We start from the raw sequence: 18135 nt of genomic DNA, 5'->3' as shown, positions 1-18135 counted from the left end.
TCCAAACTCTTGACTATAAAAAGGGATTTTTTTTCAGTCACTAATGTGACTGATGACTGATTTTTTTTTTGTGACAACTTGTTTAGCACAATAGATAATGTGTAACCCTACATTTAATGAATGAGAATTAAGAGAAAGGATTAAGGATTAAGCTGATGTCTAATGGCGATAAGGTATTGCTCTGCTCATCACTTCAGCTTTGCGCACCGCATGCGTGGGGAGGGACAGTCCATTAAACATATGGGGGATTTATTTTGTGTGTGTACGATTATAATTAATTATTCCTGAGGCTGTAGCAGACCCTGAATTTTTTCAGTTGAATTGGATTCAGCTGCTCAATGCGAATACGAATGGGGCACAGCTCTACGCTTACTCGACTCATTTCATAAATAAATCATTGATTATAAATGTTTTGGCTAAAGTAAGCAAATTCATTCACATGTGATGAGCAATAAAGTTCAACATAAATTAATCCAGTTTTTTGCACAGTGAACGCACGTTAGAGAGAAATATTCGAGGTAACTGTTTGCCAAGTCCACATCAGCGGAGACGCACGAGCGCACCGGCGCGTCTCCCTCTCCTCCGGCGTTTCACTGTGTGTACAAGGGAGAGTGCGCCTTTGACCACAATGCCCAGTAATTCCACAGATGTGGCGATGGAAGTAGGAAATAAACCCGACAATCGGGGGTGGAATGTCCTCTCGTGCAGAGGTTCCCAACAACCGGCTGGCGGACCTGTGCAGGGCCGCGGGGCATTTGCCACCGGGCAGTGAGAATGTGGGTGGGAATTTATTTTTCAGCGGTGATCTGCAATCTGCTCTGCAGCAGCAGGAAACTGAATAAATTAAATACATCTACAGCTTTTATTTGCTTTATTAGTAGAAAAGATCACTCTGATCAGGGCTGTGGAACCGTATGTAATGCCCCCCCGTACTAAATTTGAGCATTAAAATGTTGAATATATTTGAATATTAAAAATAATAAAGCATACAAATTCAAATTGGTTTGTAGAGGAATATCTGCAGCCCTAAACAGCAATAATAATAATAATAATAATAAAAATGAGCTCTGGTATCTGAATCAGTATCGGCACATATGTATCTGAACTGAAAAGCAGTGGATCGGTGCATCTCTAATTGTAATGTACACTGAAAGAAAAAAAGAAAAAAGTGCCGCTGCGCCCCCTTTTCACTGTGGTAAGAAAGTAATTCATACCATCACAGCCCTAGGCATCCCATGCTGTCAATACACCTTATATTCAGTATACAGTAGACTATTGTAGATGGCCTGTTGAGTGGCAGATCTGTCAGTACTTCTTAAGGAGTAGGTTATTGCCTGTGTAGCTCTAGGCTGTTTGCTGACAGACATGGGCTATTTCAGTTTTATTACAAAGTAGGATTATTATTGTCAGACCCACGTGGGCCTATACTATGGGTTTCAATATAAAAAGCTTCCTGGTGAGTTCTCACTTCAACAAAAGATAACCAAACACTCTTAAGCAAACACAGCTATACAACATGCCTGTCGAATTATGAAATATTTGGCTCCCACTGCCAGCAACAACATGGTCACTCACACAGCCCCTTGTATCCAAATAAATGCAGGATACACAAACACACACACACTCACCTGCACTGTCGAGCTGATTTCAGCAGCAAACCCTCCTGTGATTGGTGCCTCGTGACTGATGAGCAACCTCCCGGTCTTGACCACCGACTGAAATACACAAAGACACATGCAAATCATTATAGTCATCTCTGCAGTACCATAACTGATTTTTGCTGGCTCGTCAACAGAAGAAATTGTTCTTAACATCGGGGTGTCATATATGTTGCATAAGCTACAAGTTACAGAGGTTATAGTTCTACTGTGAACCACATACATTACAAGGGGGACAGACCAACCAAGAGGACAGACCAATACAATACAGATTTCAATAAATTATATTATTACAGTAGACAAATTTGTATAATTTGAGTACTGCCTTAAACCGACAAAGATCAGGTTATAAGTGTGCCTGTAAATGTGCATCATTAGTAGAAACAATGCAAAACAGATGTCTCATTCCCAAACAGGTACAGAACTGATTTCATCTGGTTTCCTCTTTTATCACATCACATTTCTGCGACTGTGTTTGTGTCCATGCTTTGCTGTATGTAAATAAGGGGGTAAGATGTAAAAAAGCCCAATGATGATAACTAGTGGACTAAAGTTTGCCTTCGAAGCTCCCCAATATACATACCCTAACAAAGCAATCCATGCTCTTTCTTACATGCTAACACACACACACTTAGAAGACTAAGTCTGGTTAATTGGTGCATGTCTTTGCCTGTTGGAATGCATGATTGAGGTGTGCGACAGTGTGTGTGTGATGTGCTCAAAATCACGCAGTTTGTGTGCGTATGCATTCGTGGCGGGTGTATACTGGAGGTGCCTCTGGTTAGGCCACCTGTTCGGCCTTAAGGAAGGCAAGCGAGCAAATAAAGGTTGTCCTGCCTGTTGCTGTTCATGACATCTGCAAACTAATCTGGCTGCATTTTGGGCTATGGAGGTTGCACGTGAACGCGTGTCGTGCATTTGTGTGAATTTCAATGACCCACAGGAGCATGAGCTGGAGGTCTAGATTTAAACTTCCCAGAGGCACGTTGGCCCAGCTGGACGATCACAGACACAAGGAGTCTAAACCCCCACTATGCATTTGCATCTGGGTTTTCTATAACCCTGCATTACTGCCAGAGGATTTCTCTGCTGCACCAGCTATCTACCACAGCATAAAAGCAATACTATACTATAATCCAGTGGTCCTTACCCAATGCTATGTCTGTCCACGCTCTGCAACCTCAGTAAACCCTTCCTTTTCTTCGGTGCATTCCTTGCTACCTTCAGAATTTAAACACATTTTTGGACGAATGGAAGCATTCAATCGGCTCTGATTATCACAAATAAGAATAGACTTTTCCAATTATTTTAGCAACAGGTTTGAATAGGTTCATGAAATAGCCAGTTGCTCTGTGGAGTGGAAATTTCCGGTGTGATACCAGAACGATTATAAAGTGGAATTCCATGTCCATCTTTCTGGAACAAAATCAGCTTTCCGCTGCAAGAGTGGAACTACAAAAAGCCGTTTTGCTTCATTTAGATGCACAGGAGGGAAAAATAAATAATAAAAAACTCCATCCTCTCATTCCTTAAAATTCCCAAACCAAGCAATTTGGATCCAAGATGTGTAAATAACACCCCTGAAAGTACGCATCCATATGGTGCTATAAATTAGAAATGAGAGAGAGAGCCAAATGTTATGGAGCATGTGAGCAACTGGGGGTGTCACAACGATGGTAAGAGCTTCCTCTTACCAATCATTGTGACACCCCCAGTTTTTTACATTACTGAGGTCCCTTGGGTTTGGCTGTGAGGCACTGGCTGATTGTGGCAAACCATACTGTACACTAATACAGAGAGCTGAGTGAAAGATTCAGCCGTGTGTGAGTATGAGACACTCTCTGATTGGCCCTCTGGCAGCCAATCAGAGATAGCTGCCCCTTTCCTGAGGGGGCATGCTAGTAGGAATAACACTGTACAGCAAGATATTTAAAAACTAGCACGCAAAAGATTTGAGCAAAGCAAAAAAAAGCAAAGCAAAAAATAACCGTTGGAAATCCATGGCAGTTGTAGCCAAAGCAGCCATGAGTCACCAAACAGTGAGGGGTGAATCAGTTTGTTGTGTACAAATCACTGGTTGTATGACACCATCTTCAGGAATGTGTAAGATTCTAACAAGGGGCAGATAATAACACATGGCACAGTGCAGAGTAATGGAGCATGGGTCGAGACCAGAGGCTGGGCCTTGATGTGACATGTTGCCGTGATGCTCCTCTCAGCGATATGACTCATACAGGTCTGATGAATAAACAGTGCTACTGCCTAACTCTCTGCCCCGCCTGACCCCAATTCAGCCTCTTCCAAACAGTTCCACCCCAGCCTCACATATACACAATGTGTAAAAACACTTGTCCTGTGCCACCAGCAGTGCCTGCATGTCCCTATAGAGATACTCGAAAACCAGCAGGACAGCATGCATCGGTATGCATGCCGTATGAGGAGCGCATTCTTCAGATGCTTCCGACACAAAAGAAGCCAGCCACTGTTATTACAATATCGTGGGATAGAATTTCAGACCCTGGAGGCCAGAGGGAGAAACAGATGACCTAGTTACCAGGAGACCAACTCAAATGTGGTGCCGGGAACACTGGTGACAGCCATTGGCGTGAACTTCTGCTAGCTGGCGTGCGCTGTGTTCACTGGGTCATTCTAAAGAACTGCGTCATCCCACAATCCCATTATAATAATAATACACTTGAATATAGAAAACAAAATAGGCAAAATGTGCGAATGTCTGGGAGCACTCAAGGGCACGTGTCACATTGGTACAGTTGGTAGAGCTCTTTTGAAAGCTAGGAACAATGAAGAAAAGCCTTAAGAGCATAAACAATACCTTGTCGTCTTAGTATTATGAGTCTATTATATATAATGATATTTTGCACTGCTGAACCATTACATGCAACCAACAGCTGCTTTGTAAGGGGCTGTAAAAAACAGAGGGCTTTAGTTTAATGGCTAAACAAGAGGGATTTACTTTAATGGTTTACTAGTTGCCTTTGTTGTTGATGAGGCATTGTATCCCTACATCTCTTGCGCATCCCTTGAAATAACGCTACAATAAAGAACAATGCACAAGAGAGAGCAAACAGGCAGGCGTGTGCATTTGTCACAGGGCAGCTTTATCTGTTGGCCCATTTCAGTCTTCCATTTCAGTACATTCTTTTCAGTATTCACCGTCCCAACAACAGGGGGAAATCTAGAGGATTCTGTTGTTGGGTTGCCACCCATTCACTGAAGGTCTCAATCAGCACTGTCCAATTCATTCAACGCACCCTAGTGCCCCATCCATGATGGGTACATACTCACCCCTGCTCACACTCGCACACACAAGAGCATTGAAAGCTGACATACCCATGCTGCCTTTCTTTTTTTCTTTGACAGGACCCTCTGACAGCGCTGGAACTTGTACATAGTAATTGTGGCTGTGGCATTTAACCCCATTGCTTCCGGTGCAAAATGAGTGTTCTCAAGGCTGCGCCCTTGCCATTTGCTCTCTGCATGTGTGGTTTGACCCCTTTCTCAGAGGCCACCCAGTCCTTATGTTTGCCAATCACAAGCAGCCTTTCATCATGTGAGCTAATGTGAGGCTCGGACTCAGGATGCCGGCGAGGCCTTTACTGTGCAGACAGTGGTGGAGCCACATGGGGCCCCATGTGAGTGCCGTCGGTTGGACAAAACTAAAGGGGAAGGAAAGTACATGCTTTGATTGAGGGAGGCGCAAACAGCCAACAGGCAATGAATCTTTCAGCTCAACCTCAGAAAGACAAAGGGCTTGTTGGCAGGCAGATCTAATTGTCACAACTTGACTGCTTGAACGTGTGCCTGATGACATTATTTTTTCTTTAGATCTCGTCTTGTGTGGCTCCTGGAAAAATTATGACCCTTGTGGGAAAATAAATTAAAGTCATGTCAGTGGAAATAAATGACAGGCCCAAAGCAAAAAGCAGCTTTTTACTGAAATTAAAATTGTAACAAAAACATAAAAAGGGAATTCTGATGACGAATTACAAGTTGCAGAGCGATGAGAGGATGGAGTGAGTAATAAAGGAGAGGTCACAACAGTGTAGAGTGAGGGGGGGTTACTGTCGGCGATTAAGTCGCAGGCAAAGAAATTGGAAATAACGAGTATATCGCGTTGCGGTTGTATGCCTCCGCCAACTTGCAGTTTACATCCATGTCTGTCCAGACTCATAATATATGTAGTGAAGACTTAAGGAATTTACTCAAAGGTATTAAGTATTTTTTGGCGAAATGGAAGTCATTACTACATTGTATGATATGATGTGACATATGATTCCAGTGAATATTTTCTAGAAAGAAACATCTTAACTTAGAGATTATTTTTACAGAGGACTGATAGAGGGCTTTACCATATGGTACAATGACAATCACCTCTCACCTTCTCTATAATGAGCTGTGGCAGGTTTCAGTCACTGGATCATCTCACCCAGGTGTAAAACCACACAGTGGTGCCTGCTTAAATAGGGCTATTATTTGGGCTTAAATTGTTCTACTTTACCCAAAGTTGGCAATTGATATTCAAAAATAAAAAATAATTGGCACGCTCTGCCTTTGTGCCAAGCTCTCTCTCTGTCTGTCTGTCTGTCTGTCTGTCTCTCTTGGGTATTGGGTCTGTTCCCAATAAGATGGCAGTTCCGGATACATTACGTCATTCCCGCGCGAGAGGTGTCTAATATCACGCGAGAGTAGGCAACAGACTCTTCCCTCCGCTGACTGAGAGGGGACAGAGCCAACGTCTCCGGAAACAACAACCCTAAACCCAAAGTTATTTAATCAGTGTGATCCTTTTCAACCTGTCCTACTCTCTCTGCCTCCAGAGAATGAACGTTCTCCACCCGTTCTCCCCGTCCGCTCACTCCCTCCCCAGCTCTGTGTTGTGGTGCAGCCAGTTAAGGAAGCAAAGCGCTTGTACCCGATGTCCCCGCACGGTAGCACAGCACCCCTAGCTGTTAAAGACATGTATATTGTCTGAGTGGCATTTTTTAAGAAGAAAAATATTAAATTTAAGAATATAGAAACCTGTCTCTGGAGAGACTGGACGTGTTTAATTTTCCCGTCTTTGCAGCCGAGCTCTACGGTTCGGCTCGGACTCAACATTCTTCTAAATGTTGTTTTTTTATTCCATCCTGAAAACAAGTATATATTTTAAAATATTTGTATGAAATAAATATTGATAAAAGCCCACTATATGAGTTATTTGTTGCCTCAATCAGAACCCAGATGAGGCGCAAAGAAAAAGGTGTTTCCACAGATCAGGAGATGTATAGATTAAAGAAAATTGTATAAAAGATCAAACTAGAACTCAGCAATGGAGATGACACTGACACCGCATAAAGGTGGAAATAAAAATTAAAAAGACGCGAGAACAAAAGAAGAACCACTGGAGAACATGTCCCAGAACTCCATCATTAGAATACTCAATAAAAACTCACTGAGAACACTGCGGTGAAATAAGCACAAACTTTAACAGGAGAGGACGGGGGAGTGGCCTTGATTTATGTAAAGATGGGAAAAAAAAACTAAAAAACTAAAAAACTGAAATCAAACTCAATGTAATTTATTGATAGCACCCATATTTCCTCAAATAGTGCTGTGCTCCTCAAAATAAATACACCTAAAATTAAGTGGCATTAGTGGACCTCTCCATTACGCAACTCACGGTCCTGATCCAAGGCGGAACGTCTCTTGGTTTAAAATGGCCGTATCATAAAAGCATAAACTAACAAACAATAGATCTAAAATAAAAACACAGTAAAACCAGCACAGGAACCGCACGGGATGCGTGGTGCGCGCTTTGCGTGGTGCAGCGCTGGAGGAGAAAGAAAACACACACACTGACTCAGACTCGGCCTTGTTTACCAGTTTTAATTGGAGAACAGGTCTATATTTGAGGAGAAACGGTATCTATAAAACATGCTTTGAATGTTGCGTCTCCGGGAAAAAACAAGCTTGTCGACCCGGGAAAAGAAGGAGCTTGAATGACCCGGAATGGGAGGTTGAAGTCCGTCCCCTGGCATGACGCAACGGCATTGGGCCCAATCGCGACAATGGGAGGTCTCAGAGCCAGAGAAAGACAAAAGACACAGTTTGGCCCAGGGGGCTTCCGCCGAGACACAGCAAGAAAAACAGTTTTTTCGTCAAAAACTTCTTCTTTTTAAGTGTACCTCTTAAATCTTATCTTAAACCATCGGTGCCTCTTCTGTCTCTCACTGGCTTTTGTCTCCTCGCTTCTTTTACAGTGCCTAGTCTAGAGTAGGAACTCTCAACCTAAATGGAGCAAGACACATTAAGAAAAGAGAATGTCTGCTCGAGACTTTAAAACTAAAGGGAATTTAGGTCATTTTTGTCCAAGAAACACACAGGATAGTTTTTCTGAGAGACTGGAAGAGGGAGTGGGGCGGGGAAGTGATTCTCAGCCACATGACCTCAACCAGTGGAGGGCTGGGAGTTTTATTCTCTCAGAGCTTTACCCCTTTGTCTTTTACTGTTGACCATGTGTGTGAGGGCAGGACGATGGCGGTCAGCGTCAAGTGTGAGTTGTTTTAATGTGGTTTTCATCAGCGTGTATGCTCCCACTATAAGCCTTGACAGAGGTTTTGAATAAGTTAAGACACTGCTTTTGATTACATTCAGGACCTTTTCAAACAATTTTAATCAAGAGGAGTTATGGTTTTTAGGAGGAGATTTTAATTGTACAGAAAATGACTGTTTGGACAGAAATCACACGGAACCTCACACTGCTTCTTAACGAGCCATGGCAGAGCTGAGGGAGGTGCATGGGCTGGTAGACGTCTGGAGGAGAATGCACATTGATTAAAGACAATACAGATGGGCACACACTAGGGACAATTTTATTCCCCTGGCAAGACTAAACAGGTTTTATTTTAAAAAATTTTAAATGTGTGTAATGATGCCGGTTGCTTTTGCCAATCATTCTTATGTCTTGTGTGGTGTTTTCATTTACTGTCTGATAATAATTTTCTGGATGTTTTTATATTGAAGATTTGTCTTTAGAACCAGGAAGCAGGATTTTACCAATGGTGAGACTGTTGAAAAGCAGAGATTAAGCTACTCTGTCAGCAGTACACTCTCAATGCCACACAGGACATAGACCTAGGGACCGAGATAGTGGAACTGCAGTGTTTATTAGCGTCCATAGGAGGTCGAGGACATATTAAGGTAAATTCTACTAAAGATGCAGTAGTGGACCTGCTTGGCGCTAAATTGCAGGTGGCACAGGTCTGGTCACGTTTCCAGTCTGAGAACCTAACGGACAAACCATCCAAGTTCTTCTTCAGTCTGGAGAAGACAAGGGCTCAAAGCAGACTTATCCACGCTTTGCACTCTGCCAGTGGACAGAAGCTTAGGGACCCAAGGGAGATGCGTGAAAGAGCTGTGCAGTTCTATACAGAGCTGTACAGCAGTGACTATATGGAGGATGAGCCCCCGGTCTCTGAGGACCCACATAGAGGTAGAGGGGCCACTGGCTACATCACACTGCAGAGCATGGAGGGGGACACGGAACCAGGCATTGATGGAGACTGCAGTTTTTTTTTTACTTTTTGGGAGGAACTAAACAAAGATCTTTTAAATGTTTTTTAATGAAAGTTTCAATTTAATGTTTTTACCTCTGTGCAGCAGGAGGGCCGTTTTGACTCTTCTACCAAAAAAGGGCAACCTCTATGAGATAAAAAACTGGCGACCAGTATCTCTGCTCTGCATGAACTAAAAGCTCCTGTTCAAGGTTCTAGCAAATAGACTGAGGAAGGAAATGGCAGAGTTCATTCATCAGGACCAGGACTGTGTGCCTGGTGGGTCCCTTCTAGGCAATATTTCATTGATTCGGAACATTTTGGATGTCTCTTGTTCATTGGATTTAGTTAATGGTCTCATTTCATTAGACCAGCAAAAGGCATTTAATAGGGTTTAAGTATCAATATTTATGGAAAACTTTGGAAAGGTTAGGTCTCAGCATAGGTCTCACTGCGAAGATAAAGGTTTTGTATCAGGGCATTGAGAGTGTACTGAAGATCAATGGGGTCTGAGTTGGCTTTTAAACAGGGGGGATCCGACAGGGTTGGTCCTTATGTGGCATGTTTACTAACTATCCATTGAACCAATGTCACAAATTTTTTTAAATGTTTTTAATTTCAAGGACTGTTTTTACCTAATTTCAGTATTACATATATTTTATTGGCCTATACTGACAACTGTATTGTCATTGCAAATAAATCAGATGACATTGAAAAACTGTTAGAAATATTAAAATACTTTTCAGCCCCAAAAGCAAATTGGGAGAAAAGCATTGCATTAGCCTTGGGAGCTGGCCCAGTGGACTTCCCAAATTATCATGAGGTCTCAGCCGGACTAGGACTGGTTTCAAGTATTTTGGAGTTTACCTTGGGGATGAAAAGACAATGAAGAGAAACTGAGAAGGAATGGCAGAAAAAGTAGACGCCAGGTTGGCCAAGTTGAAGTGGCAACTACCGAAAATTACTTACAGAGGAAGAGTTTTTCATTAATAACTTGGTAACCTCTGTACCGTGGCACAAGGTAGCCTGTTTGGAGCTGCCTGCAGGTCTGATTAGGAAAGTTCAGTCTCTAATGGTTAATTTTATTCGGGACAATCTCCACAAGGTATCTCAGAGTGTTCCATTTTCACCAAAAGAGGAAGGAGGACCGGGACTGATCCATCTGAACAGCAGGATTGCAACTTTTTGGCTGCAATTCATTCAGCGCTACATTACTGCTACTAATGACATAGTGTGAAGGCAGCTTACACACTACATCACTAGCAGCATTTTAAAAATGATAGGTGGGCTGGGGCTGGATTTTAATCTTTTACCAAATGTTTTAATCAGTCTTTTTAAAACATGGTCTGTTTTAAAATGGAAAAGGTTGAAACCTGCACCTTCCATGTACTGGTTACTGGAGGAGCCTCTGATCCAGGGAATCAGGTTGGACGTCCAGGATAACCACATACCAGGACCCTCCCAGAGACTGGTTTCGACTGGTCACATCAGGCTTCGCCACATAAAGGATACAGCAGCACCAGGACTCCACAACACCCAGGCAGCAGCTCAGCTGCTAAACCTCAGATCCACACAGAAACACAAGGGATATTCTAAACATGTGGATCAAAAGAATTTCAGAGGAAGAGCTGGACATGCTGAGGGACTATAAAAAACTTAAATGGAAGGTGGGGCACCGTGTAGAGAGAGCACCTGGGATCATGCCAGTGTGGAGAGTCTTGTATAAAGCGCCTTTAAACAAGAGAGCAGGTGATCTCCAGTGGAGAATATTAGATGGCTCTCTTGTTGTCAATGCATTTGATAATGTTCTGAACCAAACTGTTCCAAAACAGTTTCCTTTCTGACTCAACAGAAACAAATTTTCACTGTTACATTGAATGTGCCATGAGTCCTCATGGTACCTTTAGTGAACGCATGCATTCAGCCAGCATTTAATAAAACAAAGGCAATCATTTAAAATGACTTATGTGCTCAATCTCTGTTCTGTAGGAATTCTGGAGTCAGTTCAGACATTCTATACATGTTTATAAAAAATAACTTAAAATAATTAATGAATATGAAAGTATATATGGCCACAGAATTTATAGTCAGGGAGAATTCTTGAGAATAAAAATTGGTGCACTTTACAAATGCATAAATAACATAGTCCTGCTTCCACATTTTAAAAACTTCTGGATCCCTTGAAAGGCCAGGCATTGACAAGAAAAACAGGCAAGAAAAATGCAAATGTTAAAATGATAGACCACCATCCCACTGTTGATTAGACTGGATCCCTTTCTGTGAGGATGAAGAGGAAGGTTCCTGGTGGTAGTTGGTGACTGCTGGGTTGAGCAGGGCCACTGTGGCCATGCCTACCTCTTTACTGCAGGGCTTTCATTACAGCCAGAGACGTTCCACTGGCTGCCGGGGAAATGTCATGTTTACTGCCATTCCCATACACACCCAATGTAATAAGCAGCATGCAACAGACTCCCTACTTCGCTCCTCACTTGCTTCCCCTCCATACTGCATCCTTCCTCATGCATATGCCTCACTCTCCCATCTCCTCACCACAGCTAAATCCATTTTTCTTCTATTGATTTCTCTCCATTTATCCACTCTACCCCTCCAAACATCCATCACTCCCATTCACCTTTCTCTCACCCGCTCCATTTCATTTCTTGGACTCCGCACCCTGACCACTGAGGGACATAGTTTGGACATGCACGACTTCACGGCCTGGGTCACAGTGCTGACTGGCTAACATGGGACCCGCTCACATGCAGCTCACAAAAAACTGGTCCAATGCAAGCGAGTGCTGAGATACACATGCTATTCCACATGTGATCCCTACATGTGGGCTAGCATGTGTATCTAAGACATTCAATGGTAACTTATTTGGGAGCGTACAGTATACTGCACGGTATTGTGGCACGGTGGTGCAGTGCATTGCACTGCTGCCTCACAGCAAGAAGGTCCTGGGTTCGATTCCCGCCTGGGGCGCTGTTGGCACCGTGCTCCGGCGGGTTATCTCCCAAATAGGAGCCTTTCTGTGTGGAGTTTGCATGTTCTCCCCGTGCTCACATGGGGTTTCCTCCACCTCACGTCAGTAAGGACCCCCACCAAAAACATGCACCCATCATTGTCTGACCAGCAATGGACATTTATCACCTGGTCCCCGGGCGCGTCCACGTATGCTGCCCACTGCTCCTGGCTGTGCCCCCGGAGGAAGGACAAGCCAGGATGGGTCAAAAGCAGAGAATCCATTTCACCGGCCACTATCAAAAGCATGTGCATGTGTGTGTGTGTGTGTGCAAGCATGTGTTGTAGTGTGGTGTGTTGCGTGATGAATAAAGACTGTTTCTTTCTTCTTTCTTTCTATACCCAAAACAAAATAAAGGCCACCAAAAGCCATACAAAAGGCTTTTCAGATTACGAAGGAATGAGACAATTATTCTTTACAAAACAATAAACTACCCCAAATGATGGCCCCAAGCAAAGCCTATCATATATACTTTGCTTGGGGCCATTCATTTGGGGTCCAATCGGTTCCAATTAATTCTCTGTACAGACAGATACAAAATGTTTTGGAATCAGAATCGGCAGTGAAACTATAGTATTAGTGTATCCCAATCAAACATGCTCTCCATATGTCATTTTCATAAAGCTGCCATTTTAGTACTTTTTGAGTGGGTTTGTATTATAACCATAGGGAGATGTTTTCACGAAACTCTTATCCTGTCAATGTGCTCATCGAGCCATAAATCTAGATTTTAAATTGTTGTCTGCGTGACAGGGGGACAGCCACAGCACAGAGACACAGGCAGTCTTACAGTGCAAAGAGACAGAAGGACAGACAGAAACAGACACGACTGCCAGATGACCAGAGTCATGTACACAGTGGCGGGTAGGAAGGACACTGCAGACTTTGTGGAAGAGGAATAAAATAAAAACACCTTGCTCAGCTACTAAACAGGGCTGTGGTTTGACTGCTAAAGAAACAATATCAAGTGATTTCTTTTTTTAAATGTATTAAAAAAAAACAAAAATAAAACAAAAACATTTCTGCCAAAAACGGCTGATGTACCCTTGGTGGCACATACTATATGTTTTATGCTACTAACTTGGGCTTGACCTCACAAGCATCTTGTTAAAAAAAATGGCACAGATGATAAAAAAAAGGACACTGAAACAAAATCTGGCGTGCTTTCACTATTTGCAACACACATACAGAGCCAAAACACATGGAAACTGCCAGGGATTCAGAGCATGTGGCTCCCAGCCTCCCACTACGCCTCCTCTTTCCTCGTGTAGTCCCTTTCGGGTCCCGGCCGCCGTCCCTGTAATTGACTGGCTGCCGCAGGGTCCTAACTCATGCTCCGCCATGTGATCTCTGTGACAAATGGGAGTGGTGAGGCAGCTCCAGTGCTTGCCTGGGGGCCCTCTCAAAGTGGCACTTGGTGATTAGTGAGAGCAACGGGGGTGGAGGGTAGGGTGGGGTGGGGTGAGGGTACCGGAAGCCAGTTAATTTACAACAGAGAGAGACGGAAAGAGAGAGAGAGTGAGAGGGAAAGCAAACAACACCCTCTCCCCCATTCCATCCGGCATGCTATCCGCCTTTCACGCTGAGAGGGAGAGAGAGCGAGAGAGAAAAACAAGGTAGCAACTGAGGGAGAAAGTGAGAGTGGAAAAACGGTGACTGAGCGCGAGAGAGAGCGAGAGCGAGCAAGAGAGAGCGAGAGCGAGAGAGAGAGACAGAGCGAGCGAGAGAGAGAGCGCGCGAGAGAGAGAGCGCGCGAGACTTAGTACTGGGCCTCCGGCCAAGCCATCCTCCAGTGGAGCCAGGACGCCAGCGGAGACCTCAGACAGATATAACGCCAAACATCCCATAAAGAGCTATTAAAGCCAATTTGACTCAATTACACCATGACACACACACACACACACACACACACACACACACACACACACACACACACACACACACACACACACACACACACACACACACACACACACACACACACACACACACACACTCTTTTTGCCCTGAAAGCATACCACCAACTGTGGCCCAGTATGCAAATGCATAAACACACAGACACCACTTCTACTACCAGGCAGAGATGCCAACCTGATGACAGCTTAGTGTGATCTCTCAGACCGCCACATGTATGAGCACTGGCATAAAAGCAGTAAAAACAATCAAGTTTAAGTTCCTATAAAAAGGACAATAACATAACAAAGGCATGGCTCCTGCAGAAGTAACCCATAGCTATGTCTGTAAGGATGGAAATGGGGGAGATTGTCAAATAAATAACATTAAGACTCTGTTGTAAAAACGTATATTCTACGCAGACATTTCTCAGCTATAGGATTACATTTACTGTACTGAGAAAGTCTCTCCGTCTTACCTCCACTGTTAATGCAATAATGTAAAAGCTTAACCCAATCTTGTATCGAATTGCATTGCCTCATGCCATTTTTAATCACATTGGTTCAGGGATGAATCAAATTGTATTATTACCCTTGACAGTTAATCTTAATGTGAACCACCATCTACAACAGTGGTGGGCAATCGTGTACAATTGAAAGCTAAGAACATGCCGGTTTTCATTCCAACCACTAAAACAGCTCCACTGACCATTACACATTTCTAACCAGAGAGGGAAGATCTGTGATCATTAAAATCAGGTGGCGTTGTCATTAGTTGAAATAAAAACCTGCATAGCACTGGTCTTCCATGGCACTTCACTGCCCACTGTCCTATACCATTAAAAAAGAATAAAGCGAAACTGAACAAGCTTAGCTTTAGCTCTTTATTGGTCACTGCACACACCACAACCAGAGTTTGCCTTAGAAAGAATTGGTGCAGGTCAACGTGTCCGGACAAATGAGTGAGATTCCGGTCAAATATGATCTATGTTTATTGGGCTTAAAAACAATTGATAAACTTTAAAGAGAATGACATAATTAAGGCATGCAGATGTACAATATTTTTTTTATTGAATATTCAAAATAAAATAAGTCCCATCAGTTAAGTTCTTTTAAAAATAAACAAGTATATATTAACAATATTACTTCTTGAAATTAAGTAATTTCCATTTGTGAACAATAGGTAACAAGTGCAGATACTTTAATTAGAATTTCACTAAATTAAGTGAATACAATTTTGATCCAATCAAAAACAAAATCAAGATGGCAAGTTGGTCTAATAAATAAAGTTTGTGGTGTTGCATGTCACATTGCATCATAATCTTACTGCTTCCCCTCAGAGTTCTAGACTCTGCGCTCTGTCTCCACGAGGCTTGGGCCGATTTACGATTACGGTTCTAGGCATTTTGCCGCTCTGGACAAACGGTGCGCACATCCCAGGTGCGCCGAGGTGCAAGGTTCATGAGGAATTCCTCATGAATATATCTTGCCCAGACAAACCGCCCCATTAATTAAAATAATTAAAAATAAATAAAAAAGACCTGATAAGAAGGGCACCGTGGGGTCAATGGGGCCCCCCTGCACGTACCTGCAGCTCAATATGCAAATCTTGTGATGATAATAAAGCAATATATGATATAATCTCATAGAGAAAGATTCATATGTATTTTATTTCCTTAGTTTCTCTTTTCTTTCTGCCAACAGTGCCCCAGGCAGGAAATGAACCCAGGACCTTCTTGCTGTGAGGCAGCAGTGCAGTGCACTGTACCACCGTGCCACTACAAGCACTTGGCACACACAAACTGTACAGCCTCAATTAACTCCATCCTGGACACCTCCTGCCCACTCTCAGAACAGCCGAACAAATTGTCTTTCCTCATAATCTGCAGGGATATTACAAGTTCTGAGAGTGACTCCAGGGCAATTTCACTCCTTACCTGTAGGAGACAAAAAAAGAAGGCACGGACTCCCAAGGAAGTTTGTGTGCGGAACCAGTCTGCACACAGAGAAACTCCCTTTAACTTAATTTAATATCACCAGGAACAACATGATATTTTTCATTTCTTGTCTTTACTTGTTGGGAGGACAGCAATCAATCAACGTGAGCAGGTTTGTTAAGAGCTTTCACAGGGTATGTTTGTGTATTTACACATCTGACTGAGAACCTATGGACGTCCTAAACACCGGCACTGTGACTTTAGAGGCATGCCGCCTTTTCCACTCGGGCCTGCTATCAGTGAGTAGACTGACCTCGATGATCTCAATCTGTCCACCCCCCCGGCCAAAGCTCTTTAAAAACTAAAGGTTCCAACTCAGTGGAAAAATGACGTGACGTCCCGGGAACCGCGCAGCGCACCACAGCAGCCTATCGAAACTCCAGGGCGCATTTGCATTAAAGGCTCAATCGCATAACAATGCAATAATCAACATCCTCATCGTAATCACTACTCCCTGCTGCTTGTGGAGTGCTTATCCAACAAAATACTGCATGGTTTATTTGGAGTCATTCTATAATTTGTTGGCCGATCGAGGCCATCATTCTGTGGACAAATTAATCACATGTGGTAAACCACTAAGGGGGACAAGCCAGGGTTGGTGACCTATTGATCGGTTTCAACTTATGCGCTGATGTCAAGTGCAAATTTTGAAATACACTGAAATGAAATGTTTGCCAGATTTCTCCCGTGATTGCCTGCATCTTTATTAGTGTTCCCCTGGTTGGGGGTTGGTGCCCCCACTCAAAGAGAAATCTATCTAGCTGTTTTTTTGACAGGTTATCCGCCATAAGGAGCAATTAAATCATATACTTTGTATCTGTGTTTTTAAATCAATCTCACTCTGCAGCTCCAATAGGATGCACTAGAAGATTCTATGCACTCACATTCTTTCTCTGTGCATGCCTTGCTAACTTCAGCCTGCGTCCAGCGAGTGACACGCAGGAGGAATTCTAGAAATCTCCAGTGCCTTACTGGGGAATGTGAGCACTAGCTGCTGCCTGGAGCTGGAATGGAAAATAAGTCAGAGTGAGCTACAGAGAGGGAATGCCAGAATAAGGGGGAGGATGGCAGGTAATGTTGTACCGTGATGATATAAATACCAGGTATAGAAAGATCAAATCTCTGACTTTGTGCTATACCTCAGATTTGTCAAATGAATCGCCAAATTGCAGCAGACTGAGGAACTACCACAGGGCCCTTTGCAGCATTTCAATACCCCATTCTGTTAACCAGCAACAGCAAGGGGGAAAGAGGAGAAAGCAAGATAGGAAGGGGTGGGGGGGGGATCAGTTCAACCCCGAAAAACAACCATTAGTAATTTTCCACTGATATAACCACTGACAGACTGCCACAGTACAGCACATGACAGAGCTATGACACGCACATTGGCTAAAGGCATGAATGACACCCCCCAGTGCGCTTTTTATCCAACACTCAACCTCTTATTCATTCTCCCCACAAAGTCATGCTGGTTCACTCCACAGTGCTCCGTGTTAAGGTTGTAATTACAGACATGAGCAGTGCCCAAACCTCTGGCCACTGTATTCCTGAGCCATTCTTTCTGCTCTGATTGTTTCCAGTGACTAGGGACAGTAGGCCAAAGATATTAGAGTAGGAGGGAAAAGAGGAGTGGTAAAAGAGGGGCAGGAAAAGAGGAGCGGGAAAAGGCAGCGCTGGTGTGGGCCAGTGGGGTGATGAAGCCCAGGACCTTTGGTCAAAACGGGGAAAACACAGCCACAGGCCATATCTCTATGGTAGTCGGTGGTTAGCGGTGTTACAAGGTGTTCGGGCATACACCAAGTAAATTACTTGCCCACCGGTTTTTATTTATTTTAATAGAAATAAAACCCATTTATTTAATTTTCGCATATCAGTGCGACGTTAATCAAATAAAAATACTAATTTGTAAAACACTAAGCATGTTATCAATACTTAGTCGGACTCAATAAAACGGAGTGTCTGCTTGTGCGCACACAGCAGTCGCAGCACAGTCTGCTCGTCACAGGAAGAGAG

At 43.4% G+C, this 18135-nt stretch overlaps 1 protein-coding gene across 2 annotated transcripts in view; it reads right to left on the bottom strand.

Annotated features, from left to right (window-relative positions):
- bckdhb (branched chain keto acid dehydrogenase E1 subunit beta) overlaps positions 1–18135 on the bottom strand; it is a 66283-nt gene that overhangs the window by 15993 nt on the left and 32155 nt on the right. For both annotated transcript variants that reach the window (XM_080004951.1, XM_080004950.1), the window contains exon 9: positions 1629–1715. In XM_080004951.1, coding sequence (XP_079861077.1) covers positions 1629–1715 — 87 coding nt within the window. The remainder of the gene's footprint in view (positions 1–1628; positions 1716–18135) is intronic.

This window comes from Zeus faber, assembly GCF_960531495.2.
Source record: "Zeus faber genome assembly, chromosome: 8".
Lineage (NCBI taxonomy): Eukaryota > Metazoa > Chordata > Actinopteri > Zeiformes > Zeidae > Zeus > Zeus faber.
The sequence above is the reverse complement of the archived record's forward strand: the minus strand, read 5'-3'. Positions and strand labels throughout refer to the sequence as shown.